This window comes from Cynocephalus volans, chromosome 1 (assembly GCF_027409185.1).
Source record: "Cynocephalus volans isolate mCynVol1 chromosome 1, mCynVol1.pri, whole genome shotgun sequence".
Taxonomy (NCBI): Eukaryota; Metazoa; Chordata; class Mammalia; order Dermoptera; family Cynocephalidae; genus Cynocephalus; species Cynocephalus volans.
This window is the reverse complement of record NC_084460.1, coordinates 246033572-246050615: the sequence shown is the minus strand read 5'-3', so window position 1 is coordinate 246050615 and position 17044 is coordinate 246033572. Positions and strand designations below refer to the sequence as shown.

Genomic DNA, 17044 nt, shown 5'->3' with positions numbered 1-17044 from the left:
GGTTGTAGCGCTGTGGTGCTTATTTAAAAACAGCTCCTAACAGAGTTGTGTGTTTCTATTTTTCACCCATCAGAAGTGCTTCTGGCCAGGGTCAGACATTCCTTTCATCACAGTTATTTATTTTTAGTGAGAAACTGTCTCAATTCTCCACTGTGCTTTGAAAATATGATGATCTTCTATTTAAAAAAGTGAAATGCTATTCTTCGAATGATATTTTCTCCATCTATAAACTAAATCTCACTCTTAAAAGAGAACTTACTTACTAGAGTATTAATCAGGCAATACTTTACCCATGTGTTGTTAATGATATCAGTTCATTATGCTGGATTTTTTCTTGGCTTTTTTCTTTCCATTTAGCTGATCTTTGGATTCTTTTTAGCGCCAAATGCTTTTTATGCTGCGTGTTCTTGTAAGTCTACAACATTCCTCTTAGGAATTATATTTTAGGCAAACCTAAGAAGGCAGGAAAATCAAACGTATTTCCATACTTTTACTTTCTTATAATTATATTTATATGTATTTTCATACTTTATACTTTCTTATTTCTGCCTCCATTATTTACATGCAAATGTATATGATCTTGTTTTGATATTCTCTTTATTATGACTTAGAAAGTTCAAACCACTGTAAATACAAATTTTGAGGAAATTAAAATTCGATACCTCACTGGTCAAAAGTAAGAACTTTAGAAGGATGGTGTCTCTTTAATCTGTGCTTTATCTCATTTTAATTTAGTGCCACTTTTGGTATGAAGACGCAAGTGCCACAGTTGTAAGAGTTGGAAAATATTCCACAGAGTGCAAGACAAAAGATGCTGTGGAAATTCTCCACCAGCAGTTCAATAAATTTATCGGGCCTTCAGTGCCTCAGCAAGAAGAAAGGATTCAGGAGGTCACCAACCTTGCTCAGCACTTATATGGTAAGATCTCTTTTAAGATATCCAGTGATTTGCCATCAAACAAATCTATACCAAACCTAAGCCAACAGAAAGCCAGGGCACGGCAAGCTCTCAGGGTCCTCCCTACTCCAACCTATTCAGGGAAAAGGCTCAAGGTAAGAGCCCAGATCTAGTAAAAGTAAACAGTAAGAAGCAGAGGAAGGAACTTCTGACAGCAGGAGGTGAAGCCTGCTGATTTTTAACTACCTTGTGTAAACCTTCCTTCTCTATTCTCTTTTTTCCCCCATTCCTATTCCTATTGTTCATGTCTAGGTTAATAAAACCAGAACAATACTCAGCTTATATAGACAAAAAATAAAAATAAATAATAATAATTTCTGCTAGAGTGATTCCCTCAAAAACATAAAAAACTGCAATAATAACTTTAAGTGGGCATGAAGCTAAGACCAAAGTCTGTAGCCCTCTCATTTCCCTAAGGATCGTGGTTCGTGGATTGAGAAAGAGCTGGAAAATGCTCCCTTGCCTTCCCCTCACTTGTGAAGTCAATGGGAGAACTCAAATGATCACCTTGCAAATTCTTTTCTCTCCTCCGTGACTAGAAAGGACAATACCCTTGTCAGCCTGAGAAGTCCTTCTTCCTAAAGGAGGCCCCTATTTAAGAAGCCCCTGGGTGATAGTCCTTGCTGGCTCTGAGGAGTAAGTTCTGTGAATTCCGATACTGCTCCTATGAGAGTAATGCCTAATGACCGGGCAAATGCAGCCCAGAACAAAACAGCAACAGGTGGTACAAAATGTTTCATTTGGCTGTCTGCAGCTGCTACCAGACAGATATTTTCTCTTATAAAACGAAGTACTATCCATGGACAGCCGTAAAAATTTTTTAGAACAATATATAATGCACTAATTAATATTAAATTGTTGGGAGTGACTTATTCATGGTTTTTCCAAAGGAAAAGGGTAGAAACATAAAAATGATAAAATGTAGATTGAAAAATTAGTGAAAACTAATGTGACATCTTCTAGCTTGTAGTTACTGCACTCATATACAAGTAAGTGAGCTAAAAAATTCTGGAGGCACTCTGCTACCTAGCGTCGTCAATGTCTCCCTCTGTTCCTGTATTTTTCACACTGTTGTATAAACACCTGTTTGTCTTCTATACTGACCGCAAATTCCTTGAGAGCAAAGGGGGTTTATCACAACAGATCAGGGCCTATTCAACTTCAGATCATGCATGGTAAGTACTCATGGTGACCTCGTAAAAGTTACATTCTCCTCCCATCATGCAAGATCCTGTATCCTGCTTAGTTTGTATTCCTGGCCCTCATCACCAACTGACATATTAGATAGTTATTTGTCTGTTGTCTGGCTTTCCTTACCAGAGTATAAACTCCATGGAAAGAAGGGATTTTGCCTGTTAGTTCACTGCTTTATGGCACATACTAACTGCTTAACAAATATTTGATGAATAAATGAGCTATTGAATAAATAATATCAATGAATAAATGAGTGGCATGAGCCTTCATCTGTTCAGTAAAGAAGCTATACATTTAAAAATTTGCATTAAGTAAGTTACCTTAGGAAGATTATATCAACTCTTGCAAGCCACTCAAGTATTATTGGACCCAGAATTTTAATGCAAATAAATTTATGTAAAAAATAATTTTTGCATATTTATTATGTACCAAGGGCTGTGGTTGATATAAAAATAAATAAAACCCGGTTCCTGCATTCAATTACCACAGTCTGGGTCCTGAAGTCATGATATGGTAAATGCAGTGAGAAACATATAACATGTGAATATTAGTTTGCTAGGGCTGCCATAAACAAAACACCGCAGACTGGCTAGGTTAAACCACAGAAATTTATTTTCTCACAGTTCTGGAGGCTGGAAGTCCAAGATCAAGGTGCTAGCAGAGTCGGTTTCTCCTGAGGCCTCTCTCCTGCTTCCTCTTCACGTGGTCATCCCTCTGCACGAGCACCCTGTTGTCTCTCCCTCTTCTTGTAAGGACTCCAGTCATATTGGATTAGGGCCCCACCCTAATGGCCTCATCTTACTTAATCACCTATTTTTTGAATACAGTTACATTTAGAGGCACTGTGGGTGAGAACTTGAACATATTTGTTTGAATTGGGGAGAAGGAGGAACAATTCAGCCCATAACAATGGGCAGTCCAGCTTGGCCTAGGCTATGAAGCCAGGTAGTCCTCGGTTCAAATCCCTCTTCCTCCAGTTATTCGGGGGCATTTGAAGAGGTTCTTTTGAGCTGCTAGTTCATTATTTGTAAAGCACAGGTAGTGATAGAACCCAACTGAGGATTGCATTACGTAATGCAAATAAAGGGCCTAGCTCCAGGCAAATAACAAGCACTCATCACATAGTAGCTATTTTCATTATTATTCCAACAGAAAGAGATAAAATTCAGTTGGGAATGGTTGAGAACATTTTCACTAAGATGTTGGCATTTGAGGTAGACCTTGAAGAGTAGTAGGATTTTGACAGCAGAAATAGAGTTGGGGGTAGGTATTCCCGAAGTAGGAAAGGATACTCAGTGCTGTGGGGTTTTGAGGAAGAGCTGTTGGTTCATTCTAATAGATATTAAATACGTGAGGGAATCAGGGTGACATGCATTTGGGAGAGGCAGGCCCAAACCATGTTCTGAGCAGTGAAGAACCACTGAATGTTCTGAACAGGAGAAACTGATTAGAATTGAGCTTTAAGAATATTAATATAGCAGCATTATTTAGGTTACATAAAAGTGACGTGGTACAGCAAATGTAATCATTTTTCTAGAATATTTGGCTTTTCAAAAAAATGCCTTTATCTATCTATCTGTTCAGCTAGTATGTATTAAGAACTTACTATCTACAAGCCCTTATACCACATACTAGAAGGAGGAATTAAGACCTAGGATTTTTTATTTTATTTTATTTTATTTTTTCCTGCTGAGGTTTTGACCTTTAAAAATAGTTTTATCCTTTCTCCTCTCCAGGTTTGGAAGAAGGGCAGAAATACACTGAGAAAATAGTGGCAAAACACAAAGAGGTTCTTGAATCCGTTACTGAATTATGTGGGTCTCTCACGGAACTTGAAGAAAAATTGAAGGTAATTTCTTCTTCCTAGAATGTGTATTTTCAAGTAATATAAATAAAAATGTCTTCTAATACAAAGATGTTCTAATAGAAATTCTCAAGGGACATAATGTGCACATTTGTTTCACAGCTTTCTAACATAATTATCTGGGCATTTCTGATAATTAATTCTGTTTCTTTCCCATCACTGCAGAGAAAAATATTGCTGGGAAGAAGGGCTAAACACAATGAAGGTGTCTCGTTTACATTTTCATGGATCAAACCCTAAAGGAAAAATGTGTGCCATTAAAACTAAAGTCAAGTCTGTATTAAGTAGCCTTATGTTTTTGTTCATACATAATAGATGTTAAGTTCTTTTCTCTAAATTGTGGCACAAAGAAAATAAAAGTAATCTTCAGGTATTATATTCACTGAACATTTAGTTTCATGGAAATATTAAACTAACCATTATCACCTTTCATGAAATAAAAAAATTGATGGAAAAACTACAAAGAAAATGTTTCTATCTATATCTAGGCAAAAACCAGTTAAAAGAGAAATGCTTATGTTGTTTTGTCTATGCCATGTCAAACAAATCAGTTTGATTAATGCTGTTATTACCACTGGCTGAAAGACTTGGTTATTTAGGCAAGGGAGAATAGCGAGGCAATGGAGCACAGCCTCTAGACTGAAACACAGCTGCTTCCTTACCTTTCTCACTCCAAGATCCAGACACTAGTAGACTCGGCATCTGCTAAGGGTCCACGTCCTCAGAGACGGACGTCTTCTCACTCTAACCTTAGCTGGTGGAAGGGTGAGAGGTCTCTTTCAGGCCTCTTTTATAAGGGCACTAATTCCATTCATGAGGACTCCACTCCCATGACCTCATCACCTCCAAAGGCCTCTACCTCCTAATACCATCACTTTGGGGCACATATTTCAATTTATGAATTTTGGGAGACGTAAACATCCAGACCGTAGCACAACCATAATCATCACATATAACTACTGTTACCATCCCAACCACCCTCCTTGATTATACTTAAGGAAATCCTCTGGCTCTGCTCAGATTAGTGTCCCACACGCTTAACACTACACTTTGCCTTTTAAAGCAGATTCTCCAAAAGGGTTTTGGCATTTGTAGTAAATGCCCAAAGGATGGGTACATAGAAAAATAATCATTCAGCAGCTTGAAAAGGTTTGATTTGGGTGGATATAGACATGAAGAAGGGCCTGTGCGGCAAGAGAAACAGGCATCAGCATGACTCTTATGAGTTACAGCCACAACAAAAGCTTGTCAAAGAATGCTTACTAACACGTTACAAATGTACGGAAAGCATAAGTGTCTGGTTTTTATGTTTTTAAGGTTGATGTTATGGCTCTCTTGCAGGAGTTATTGAAAAGTGGGCCCAGCAATCCCTGTCAAGGCTGAAATAGTGATAAAAATCCTTTCTAATGTATACCAATTTGAAATTTACAAAGGATTTTCATATATATTATGTCCAGTGATTTCCAAATAACCTTGAGATAGAAATAAGGGAAATGTTTTCTCTGTTTTGGAGTTGAAGGGATAACTCCAAAGAGGATAAAAATGCTTCACTTGGGACCCCATGGTCAGTAGTGGTGGCTCTGGAATTTGAACTTAGATCTAATTCAAAATCTAGCGTTCTTTCCACAAAGCTGCCATTTTGTAATTAGATACCAACTGCGCACTAAAGCAGATTGACCCATCCAGTAATACAACCAGTTTAGTTTTAGAGTTGAGACTAAAAGCTGAATCTCCCCAGTAGTGTGTCTCCCCAAATCCTCTGAGCCAGTGTAGCACATGTATTTTGATGAACATGCCTGTTTTTTTAAGGTACATCTCGTGACCATGTTCCTAGTAGAATAGACAATCTTCTGTTTCAGTATAACCATCATCCTAAACTGGTGTGTTCCATCACTTGGGAGACCAGTGATTCTTTTCACTTTCACAAAGTCTGCTCAGCCCTCACACTGCCTCCACAGCAGTTTGCAAACGCCCACTACCTCCATGACTGAAACAGCCCCATGAAATGCTGGAACAAGGTATCATCGCATACTGAAGCATCCTGTGTTCTCAGTTTTTTTTTTTTTTTTTTTTTTTCTTTACTACACTCAGTGATATTTTCTTCCTTTTTCAAGAGTCTCCCAAACATTTCACTTGTGTAAATTCACTAGATTTCCTACTTTCTTCTCCAAAAGAGACCTTTAATCATTTCTACCTCATTGCTACTTCCCAGACTCTCCTAATAGTTTAAACTGCCATGCAGAATGATTCCTTTCTCTAAAGAATGCTCCTGCAGGAGCATCCTATTATAACAGTTACTTTTTTCCTGCCAGGCCTTTGAACAACCAATTTTTACTGGCATTGAACTTTACCAAAGGAGTGAGGCAGGAGGGAAACTGAGCATGGAGGGATAATTTCAAAATCACATCATGGGAGTACATCAGTCCCTTGTGGAACACATTTGCTGAAAGGTTGCAAGTGGCCTATGTTTTCTTCCAAGTAGTTAGTGTATGGCACTGTTCCTCCAACTTTCCTGTTCCAGGCTGTCTCTAACCATCACTTTGTACAGCAGGGAGACATTTTAAAGATGGATCCAAATTTGGAAGACTTCCACGACAATTACGTTGACCTACTAAAGGAACCAGCAAGAAATAAGCAGACAATATTCAATGAAGAAAGCAATAAGGTAAAGAAAACTACTTAACCTCAGCTATTCATTACTTTTGTTTAGAGGTTAGCTAGAGTCATGGTACATCACAAAATAAAAGTGACTTGAAGCCTTCTTATCTATCCAATAGAATCTTCCATTGTAAATGCAATGAGAGTTTCTGCATCCGTTACTTCCTGTCTATCCTTATTTAGTCCTTTTTTTCTCTCCTATGCTATTTCCTCTGATCCCCTCCTATTGAATACTGGAACCATGGTGTTTCATAGAGGCATTGGGACAGCCATTTAAATGCCGTTATGTCACCTGAAACCACTTCAATTTCTCCCATCTCCAGCTGCCTTTCCCATTGTCCTTTATGTTCAATCCAACTTCATATTTTACTTCCCCCTCTTTATCATACTGCCAAGCCATGATTTTTATTGTTTCACACTACCCATTGGAAAACATTAGTGCATGAAATTAGATCATATCTTGTTTCTGTAGAGCCTACCTCTAAGATAATATTTCCAGGCACAGGTACTAAAATATAGAATCCAGCTGAAATATAAATACTAAAGCATTTAGAGAAATGTTTAAATTACTTTAAAACCTATGCAAAAACTACAAATACTCACAAAATGCGAATGTATCATGATTTCAAAAGTGTTATTTAAATCACAGCATCATTGTGGTTTTTCCACATAAATTACTCACTGTCTATTCATAGCCACTGGACTATAATTAGCTCTTGACTTTTCAATTTGCCAAGTTGTCTGCTCCCGATGTTTCTCTCCCGAGAAGCTGAAGGAAAATGCAGAGTCAACATTATTCTCAACTGCCCCCAAATTAATACAATACACTGCTTGTGACATGAGAGTTAAAAACAAACAAATAAAAAATTTTCTTGTTGCAGTTATTTCACGGAGAAAGATTTATCTTTCCTTGAAGTCTATACAGTTCTTACAGTTTCTTTATAGGTTCTTTTCCACAGGTTAAAGCTATGTCAAGATCTAGTACAAAAGTTATTACTATCAAAATAAACACAATTATTTATGCTTAGCAAAAGTGGTTTTTCTTGCTTTTATTTATTTTCTTATTAGAAGAAACAGATTCCTTTCATGATTTACTTTCATTGAAAAATCACTTTTATTCTAATATCAATTAAAAGACATGATAAATCATCAGTCACTTAGGATATGAGTGTAGGTCTACAATTACAGCTGTCAAGAATTGTCACTAACGTATCATTTCATGCACACATTCTGGTGTGATTGGTACAGACAGCAAAACAAATGGGTGGCAGTAATCTTCACTTATAAGCAGCTCAATCACATCTACCCTCTTATTGTCTCTGTTATTTATATATAGGTCAGATGTAATGATTCCTCAAAATACCATGTGGGCAAATAACAAGAAGCATTAAGTAAAAAGCTTGCCCAGGAATTACTGCATTCAATTCTGATCCTCTTAACTGGGGTCAGTCTTCCTCAGAAAAATTATTTGAGTCGGAAAGAATAGTTCCACCAAACTATTACAAGGATATATTCATCACAGGAATTTTCTCTTGGAGATAGGAAAGTGCTTCTCATTTTTCTTACCCAAAGATGCAGCAGGTACAATTAGGTAATTCAGTAAATGCAATGCACGTAGTACTGCTAACAGATTAGTGATGGTGTTTTATCCCCAAGGTGTGCACTGAAGCTAAGTCCATAGTAATATCTAAAAGTTCCTAAGGTTAAACGGAGGCACAGAGTATTAATAGACTTGCCTAAGGTCATGGAACTGTTCCGTGGAAGATGAGGGCTTTTGATGCCAGCATTTAGAGTTATAGAATTTTAGTGCTAGAAGGGATTTAACAATCATCTGATCAAATCTCATTTTACAGTTGAGGAAACTGAGGCCAAAAGAGATTAAATATCTTGCCCTCCCAAATCACAGAAAGTAGTGTCAGAACTGGGCAGACAGCCCAGGTCTCCTGAATTTCAGCCATATACTTTCCCCACAAGACCAAGGGAAAACTGCAAGGAACTGCTGCATATAAATAAGCTGTTTTGTAATGATACTGTAGATGTCCATGCCAAACCTCTCCTCTCTTTCTATTCACCTGTTTACGTGATTAATAAAGCAATAGCACGCAAGTACTTTTATACCAAATAATTTAGTGGAATGTTCTCAGCAGACTGGGTAAGGACAGTCTCTGGGCTCTCCTCTCATAATCCTGATCACCTTACAGGTGGGGGAAGATGTTTTTGAGACATGTGCCTGGGAAAAATTAGGAAGGTGACAAAGTGTTCTTCACCACCTTTCCACTCTTTTTTACTTTGTTCACCGCATGTGCCCAAGGTACCAAGTCCCTCCTTGGCTGCCCAAGCCCAGAAACACCTTTCATAGACCAAGTCCTATGCTCAATATCTTCCTTTGTCTACTTCCCACTTATCTTAATTAAATTTTATTTACCATAAAGTAAGACTATCTGTTGTGGAGATATTTTGGAAGGTAAAATCTGATGGTGTTACTTTAAATTTACCACATAGGTGGTTTCCTGCTGTATGTACTTTAAGATCGGTTCTGCCCACTTAGTTGGATGGATGTAGAATATCATTATATTTTTCCTTCCAGAAACTTTGCCTACATGGCAATGATCGAACGCGCAAGTGATTTTGTCCATCTTTGGAAATGAAAGCTCAGAAATTCTGGCAGAGATAAGACCTGAGGCTATAGATTTAGATTAATTAAAAGTTAATTGATCATTAGATATAAAAGGAGTGAAATCTTTGAGGGGAAAAGTGTATAGAGAAGATTAGAGAACTTAAAGACAGGACCATAGGTCATTTATATATTTAGAAGGTGGGAAAAGAAAAGGGAATCAACAAGAAAGGCACAGAGTAGCCAAGGATGCTGAACTATGAAACAAATTGAGAGTTGAGCTGTGTTTTAGGGAATTAGATCAGAGTTTCCCAGCTATTTTGCTAGAACTCATCAGACTGATGCAAATATGCCCTGTCTGTATGAGATATGTAGATTTATTTACCCTTTTCTGGTAACACACACAAACTTTTTTTTTTTTTTTTTTCCTGGTAGCAAAGATGGTTTCATGGTGGGGAAATATGAAAAATATATAGTTGGTATGTGTGAATGTTAAGATACCATTTATATAAACGAAAACTAGAGAGATCTGGGAAACTGTAACTCAGTGAGTTTTAAAAGCAGTTTCTGTGAAATTACAAAATGACTTAAAAACTGAAAGCTTATTTGCATTTGGGAATAAAGACAGAAATGCCAAGAGCCAAATGGATTTACTGGGAACAAAAGTTTTATTAAACTCACCTTATTTTGCTTGCTGAGATGATTATTTAATGAGTAATTCTAGGTTAGTATCATAAGCATAATCTATTGTGATTCCAGGAAGTCACTTGATGAATACTTATGATATCTTTCTTAAGATAAGTGGAGAAATGGGAACTGAGTGAGAGTTTGGTCTGGTTATAATTGTACCCAAGGGTGTTAGGTGGAGTTCATCAATGTCACCCTGGAAAACAGTCTGCCATGAGGAGATATTTGGCTTTGTTCTAAGCTCTGCAGTGTCCAACATTTTTATCAGTGGTATCAATGGACAGAGGAGGTAGAAAATGTTAGTTGACTAAAAGCTTGACATGGATCTCCGGTCTCATGTGGTTCTTATAAAAGCAAAAAATAAAATAAAATAAAATAAAATAACTAATACAATCACTTTAATAAAAACCTATCATTTAGATCAAGGAGATGATAATTCCATTGATTAATTACCATCTGGAAAGTAAATAAATTCTAGAAACAAACATATTTGGGGGAACGTTAATTAACAAGTCGAAATGTTTCTGGAAAAAGATTTGAGAAAACCATCTCTCTTATTGTTAGTAGAAATTATCTGGTAGTGTTATTTTCTGTAGAAAGTAATTTTCAATTTTGGTAGTGTTATTTTCTGTAGAAAGTAATTTTCAATTTTAGGAATTGTGAGAAGAAAAAAAAATAGTATTCCTGGATTCATTTTCTGCATCTGGCACCAACTGAAAGTAAGACACAGGAGTCAGGAATCAGTAACCAGCAAAAGATGGATTCGAGGACATGGTCTGGACTTTTCTAGTGGGTTTCCCAAAACTTCATGCTTGATGTAGAGAGACTTGCCTACCCAGCCACTTTGGTACACAGATAACCACAGGCTTCCCCTGCAGGGCTTTTCATGCCTTAAAGCCAACCTGAACACGTGCATTTAGTGGAAGGCAAATCCAGAAGAGAGGGCCTCAGAGAGACAGAGCTAAGCAGGCTCAGTTCTTCTTCCGAGACCTCAATTGGGTAAGTCAGTTCCTCCCCAGTAGGGATAGAAAAGCATGGAGACTGGCTTGGACTTTTATTCAGGTTTCTTCCCTAAGATTTTTGTAAATTTTCAGGCAAGTTTAAAACATTATTCTTCTGTGGTGAGGCATAGGTTACCTGAAGAAGTCATTAAAGAGTTGTGTACCCCTTGATGGTTATCAGGTCAACAAATGTTCCTGCTGTCCTGTGAAGAAGATTATAGCCCATGAGAGTCAGGCCTCCCAGAAGGTTACCAAGATGATGAAAGTTCTGGAGTTGAGGCAGAGGAAGATGACCTGGCAATGTCTGTTACAGAGAAACTTAGAGGTCATAGAACCTATTCTCCAAATAGTCAAAGGGCTGTTAAAATAGGAGAGCAGTTGGACTTCTTTTGAGTAGCTCCAGGAGGCCAGCTCAGATCCACTGGTGGAAATTGCAGGAAGGCAGATCTTTGCTAAATATAGGAAGATATTCATAACACAATTAAAACATAAAATTCTCAAAGAAAGCACCCTTTTAGGAAAAGTGTCCAAATAGAGGCTGCCAGAATGTCATGGAGGAGATTCTTAAACTGAATAGGCTCAAAGTTCCTATGAGAAGGAAAATAAACATTCTGTTTTCAAGAAGAGAGAGAAGCTGAGCTAAACTAAAAGAAAGAGGAGCATTCCCTACTGGACATGTTTATTTAGTCTTTTTTTTTTTTTTCTTTTCATCAGAGGGACTTTTAAAAACTACTGCATTTTAAACTCAGAATTTAAACTTCTACTAGTTGGCTGAAGGAGACCACTTTCTCTAAGCTGGGTTTATGCTTTCCCTGAGGCGAGGCCATCTCTGCAGTAAAAAGAATATTGCTTTGCTTCTACTTTCCAACCTGAAAGCACTTTTAGTTTCTCAAAAATCACTTATAATGTGTGTGTCAACAGCAGGACCATGGGCTAAAATGAACTCACAGTCAAGGCAAGACATGACTCTCTCATGTGCATGCAGTAGCCACAGAACAAAAACCAGCACTTGCTAATTAAGTAAAAATGCATCCAAAATGCTGAGGAAGGGCACAGAAAGTAGGTATAAAACAAGCCAGTTGGGGTAGACGAGAACACTTTCAGCTTCAATGTTCTTTTGACTCGATGCCAAAAGGGACATTTGAGCCTCTTCCTAAACCAGAGATGGACATGAATTAGTGAGGAGGAAGATGAGGACAGTGTAAACAGAAGAAGTCCTGCTATTCCCTGCTGCTAGCCAGACCTGCACTCCACATGGGACCGAGAGATAAGTGGCGGGCATTCCTCCACAGTATCTTGGTGTGCTCTCTTGTTAAAGGCCATAACATGTGATTGTTCCATTAACATTACCTACCCCTCTAGGCTATCATCTCCACGAGCACAGAAGCTGTATCTACTTTTACTCAACATAGTGTTCCTCTAATGCCAAGCATGGCACCTAGTATGAGGGTACTTCAAAAAGTTCATGGAGATTCACATTATCTTTTAATCCTATTCTTTCCATAAACTTTTTGAAGTACCCTTGTATATGGTAGGTGATCAATAAATATTTCTTCAATGTAAGAATAAAACTAAGGGGCTTTAGGAAAATAAAAGCAGTCACTAAGAATGGCTTTCTCAATATAAGGTATCTGGAGTAGTTAAATTCATAGAGACAGAAAATAGGATGGTGGTTGCCGGGGACTGGTCAGAGAGAGAATGAGAAGTTATTGTTTAATGAGGCAAAGTTTCAGTTTTGGAGGATGAAAAGTTTGGAGGTGGGTAGTGGTGGTGGTTGCATAATAATGGGAATGCACTTAATACCACTGAGTTGCATATTTAAAACTGGTTAAAATGGTAAATTTTATGTTATGTGTATCTTATCACAATTTTTTAAAAATGGCTTTCTTGAGAGCGAAGAGTGGTTATCCTGGGAGGGTTCGAGGGATCACCTAATTCAGGGGTCTCCGATGTTTAGGAAATATGTGTTGCAATGGAGGGTAGACAAATAAACCAGACCAAAGCAGAATTTGCTGGCTGAGGAGATTCCTCAGATGGTGGTTTGAAAGACATCGATCTAGTCTGACCTCTCCATTACAGATGACGATGACGGCTTTTTCTCTTCTATTTCACAAGGTCTATCATATTTCACTCAGAGACTTGAAGTCAGCTTAATGATTCCTTAGTCATGGAACGGGACTGTTCCCAGGTTAGAAGGCAAATGGTTTCAAATTGCATAATCCTTGTGCCAGCCCCCTAGGCTTTAACTGACTGGGTTTTCTCAAGTTGTCTCTCTGAAGCTGGGTTTCACCGTAATTGGAACCTGGAAAAGGAAAGTGAATGACTAATGAAGCTTTGGCTTTTCTCATTTGAAGGGGCAGGTACAGTTGGCAGATATTTGGGCCACCGAAAGAGCAGGGGAAGATGGGTTTCCACAGGACCCGAAGCAGCTGTCCTTTGCCAAAAAGGGCAGCGTCCAGGGCCTGCTCCTGCCTGAAGACATGCTGTCAGGCGAAGAATATGAGTGTGTCTCACCTGATGACATCTCCCTGCCTCCACTTCCGGGAAGCCCAGAGTCCCCCGTCGCACCATGTGACATGGAGGTGGAGGAGCCTTCCAGCTCCTCCCTCAGCCTTCACATCTGCAGCCACAGGACGCAGCTGGGGACCAACTGTTCAGGGGAGGCCCAGGAATCTGTTCTCCCACCACCAGTTGCTTTTGAGGATGCATGCAATGATAAGAGAGAAAGATTTTTGAGGCATTTGGAGAGGTCTTCTCCCCAATTCAAAGCTGAGCCCCCATTAACCTCAGGAGGAGGATTTCTGGAAAAGAGTACTGCCTTACCCAAAATCAATGCTAAACCTCCAGAGAGCATGCTGAGTGAAGTGCATGAGACAGCTTTACAGCAGCACCCTCAGGCTCAGGAAAGTGTGCAGGGAACATGGGAGAAAATGCATGCTGATAATAACAACGTAACTAAAACCCAAACCCCAGATAGGCTGCATGCTTCCTCTGATACATTCTCAGGCCTCAGATTTCAATCAGACAGCAGCTGGGGCTATCAGAGGCAAATGGCTCCCCGAGAAGAGATTAAAAGCACATCGGCAAAGAACAGCGTGGTCAGCCTAGATGGCCAGGCTCCTAGTTTTTCCAGGCTCCTGTCTAATGTAACTGTCATAGAAGGTTCTCCAGTGACTTTGGAAGTTGAAGTAACAGGATTTCCAGAGCCTACACTGACATGGTGGGTAGCCTATAATGACAAGCCATAAACAGAAGCAAGTTGAATCTCTGAGAAAATAAATCATTCTGTGTGCACTAACTTAAAGGTTTAGGGCTAGCTGATTAATATTCCACAGCACTGCAACTCTGCGTGATTCAATCTCACATCAACCCCCCATCTTTCATTTTAGTAGCAGCATGGTTAATACCCTTAAGAAAAAAAGTAACCATATAAAATAATAATTTAACAAACTCCAAAAGCACAGTAAGTAGGTTGTGCTTGCATTTGTTTTTGTTTTTCTTTCAGTTTAACATTCCACTTTCTAAAGATAGTGGGTTGAAATTCTTTCCTATTGCCTATTTCTACATAAGCATGAAATTTGCTTGTTTTAACATCCCTTATGCAATTAAAAAACATAAGAATTTTGGTTTATCCCTTTTCTTTCATTTAGCTGTCTTATCTTTTCCTTATTTCCAGCAGAGTCACACGCCGACTTTGTAATATTTGTCTGTTTTGCTAAGATTTTCTTTTATTAATTTCTTCAATGTGAGAGGTGGAATAAAAATATTTCTTTCACTTTTGCTCCAGGTAACTAGTAATAAACCCATTTTAGAAAGGTGGTATAATAATTGAGCTGTGAACAATATGATTTTACTCTGGAGACATCATTATTTTTTAGCCTAGTTGTTTTAGTAAAAGTAAACTGTAGAATACGGTTTTCCATCACCTACTATTGTTAACAACAAAAGCAGTTTTAACTGTCTCAATATGTGGGTTGCTTTTAAACATTTAGAAATGTTTTATCCTTAAGCAGATTTATTTGAGGACAAAGTTACAAATATCTGAATGAGTTTATACCTATAAGCTAAGTAAAATAGCCTTTATTTATCATAATGTTTCAGCAGACATTAAATTAATAGTTTCGATTATTGTGTGTGCCTATTGATGGTACTTGAAGTGTGAACCGTTTATCTAAAGAAATTATGAAAAACTTTGGTTTCTCAAATTATTAAAAGAAACTGCACTTGTGCTGTAGTGCAGCCACTTCTGCTTTTTGTTTTATTTTGTTGTTTTACATATCAGGAATTTCATATTTATGAATTTGAAAGATATTTAATTCCTTATTAAATATCACTTCACCCCAAAGAAAAATGTTGTCTGAAGTGATTCTTGTTTTTGTCCACCCAGTGAATAACTTGTTTAGTATATATGGTTGAAGAACCATTGCAATATATATATAGTTGAAGAAATATTGCAATATTGTAAAAAATATATTTTGCCATCAGATTTGCAACAATTTTGCTCAATTAACAATAGACAAGCTATCAGAGAATCATACATTCTTAGGATGCTCAGAAAAAATCCAAAATTATCACTTAGGTACTGGGAACAGAAAATGATTCAGATATAAAATAAATAAAGAAGAATCTCACATATACAAAACAAATGATTTGGGGCCGACCGCGTGGCACACTCGGGAGAGTGCGGCGCTGGGAATGCAGCAGCGTTCCCACCACGCAGGTTCGGATCCTACATAGGGATGACCGGTGCGCTCACTGGCTGAGCGCGGTGCGGACGGCACCAAGCCAAGGGTTGTGATCCCCTTACCGGTCACAAAAAGGAAAAAAAAAAAAAATGATTTGCTTTATAGAAAAAGGTAAAGTGCTCATGTTCGTAGGAAACTTTTAGAAATATGTCACTAACAGTCATCATCAAATTGCATAAATATCCTTTATCATTAGAAATCATCTTCTTCTCATGAAATTAATTCACAAAAATTACATGAACTCATTTCACCAGGAAATGATGTATGTATAAGTGCCTTCCTCTAAAACAGCACATTTGTATTGTCCTGTGGATCTTGTGGCATGAATAGGATGGGGCAGATGAGTCTCACTCCAATACAGATTCCAAGAAGGAGTCACAAGTGCTGTTCCGTAGTGGCCCAAAGAACAAAGCAGGCTGGATATGAGGGAGCAATTCACACTCTAGGTAATTGTTGCCCTTAACAAATGATGGCCCAGTGTGACCAGAAGTTCTGATTTTTTTAAGGGTGGCTGGATATGTAAATTTTCATACCCAGTATTCCAATTGTTAAATGTCATCAAAAAATTCAATTTTTCAAAAACAAGGTCTGAGCCAATCGGGGCAATTCTCTGGCCACCAGTTGCCAACCTCTGCTTGAGAAATAAACAGCTGCACTGGGATTTGTTATAACTACAAAGTTCCTGCTAATACTAGAGAATATTGCAGTGGTAATGGGCCGATTTGCAATAGGTATTAGAACTTGGAAATGATGTGAATAAACAGTGATCCTGACTTTAAAAACTGACTCTCTGCTTCAGGTACAAGAACGGCCAGAAATTGTCTGCAAATGGGTACTTACAGGTTTCACACAAGGAGACAAAGCATTCGGTGTTCATTCCGAAGGTATACGAGGCAGACGCAGGCTTGTATGTGGCTCGGGCTCAAAACTCTAGCGGCACTCTCTCTTCCAGTGTCATCCTCCATGTGACAGGTAACCGCAGGCCACCAATCACACGAATAAACTGGATAACACTGTGTGTCGTCTATGTTAGTGTGTCCCTAATGTACTGGTTACTCACACAGTAACAATGGTGTTGCACCAACGGATGTCATTCTCACGAGACTAAAGGACAATACTTCTGTTTATTTTCCTGCACCTTCCACAAAGCATTTGTCATCCAAGTGTACCCTCATTCTAGCCATTTGCTTGTTTGGCTAATACCACTTCTAGGCAAAATAATCAAGTTTACTTTAGTATTTGATGTATTTGTGGAGCTTGGTAAATTATTTGCAGTGGGTAAGATTACATTTTTATACCTTAGAAAGAAATGTGTTCAATATA

At 38.2% G+C, this 17044-nt stretch overlaps 1 protein-coding gene and 1 long non-coding RNA gene across 4 annotated transcripts in view; one reads left to right on the top strand and one right to left on the bottom strand.

Moving 5' to 3' along the window:
• The window catches only part of CCDC141 (coiled-coil domain containing 141), a 167743-nt gene extending 150943 nt beyond the window's left edge, over positions 1 to 16800 (top strand). For 2 of the 3 annotated variants that reach the window (XM_063088574.1, XM_063088560.1), the window contains 5 exons: positions 736 to 919; positions 3889 to 4001; positions 6565 to 6681; positions 13331 to 14196; positions 16521 to 16800. In XM_063088574.1, the coding sequence (XP_062944644.1) occupies positions 736 to 919; positions 3889 to 4001; positions 6565 to 6681; positions 13331 to 14196; positions 16521 to 16788 (1548 nt within the window). In that variant the 3' untranslated portion in view covers positions 16789 to 16800. The remainder of the gene's footprint in view (positions 1 to 735; positions 920 to 3888; positions 4002 to 6564; positions 6682 to 13330; positions 14197 to 16520) is intronic. The other variant, XM_063088567.1, reaches the window with a different exon arrangement.
• On the bottom strand, positions 11458 to 16720 carry LOC134371754 (uncharacterized). The gene is made up of 3 exons (XR_010022877.1): positions 16562 to 16720; positions 13491 to 13670; positions 11458 to 13278 (listed from the first exon to the last, which is right to left on the bottom strand). It is a non-coding gene; the product is annotated as an uncharacterized LOC134371754 (long non-coding RNA).
• Positions 16801 to 17044: the final 244 nt, after the last annotated feature.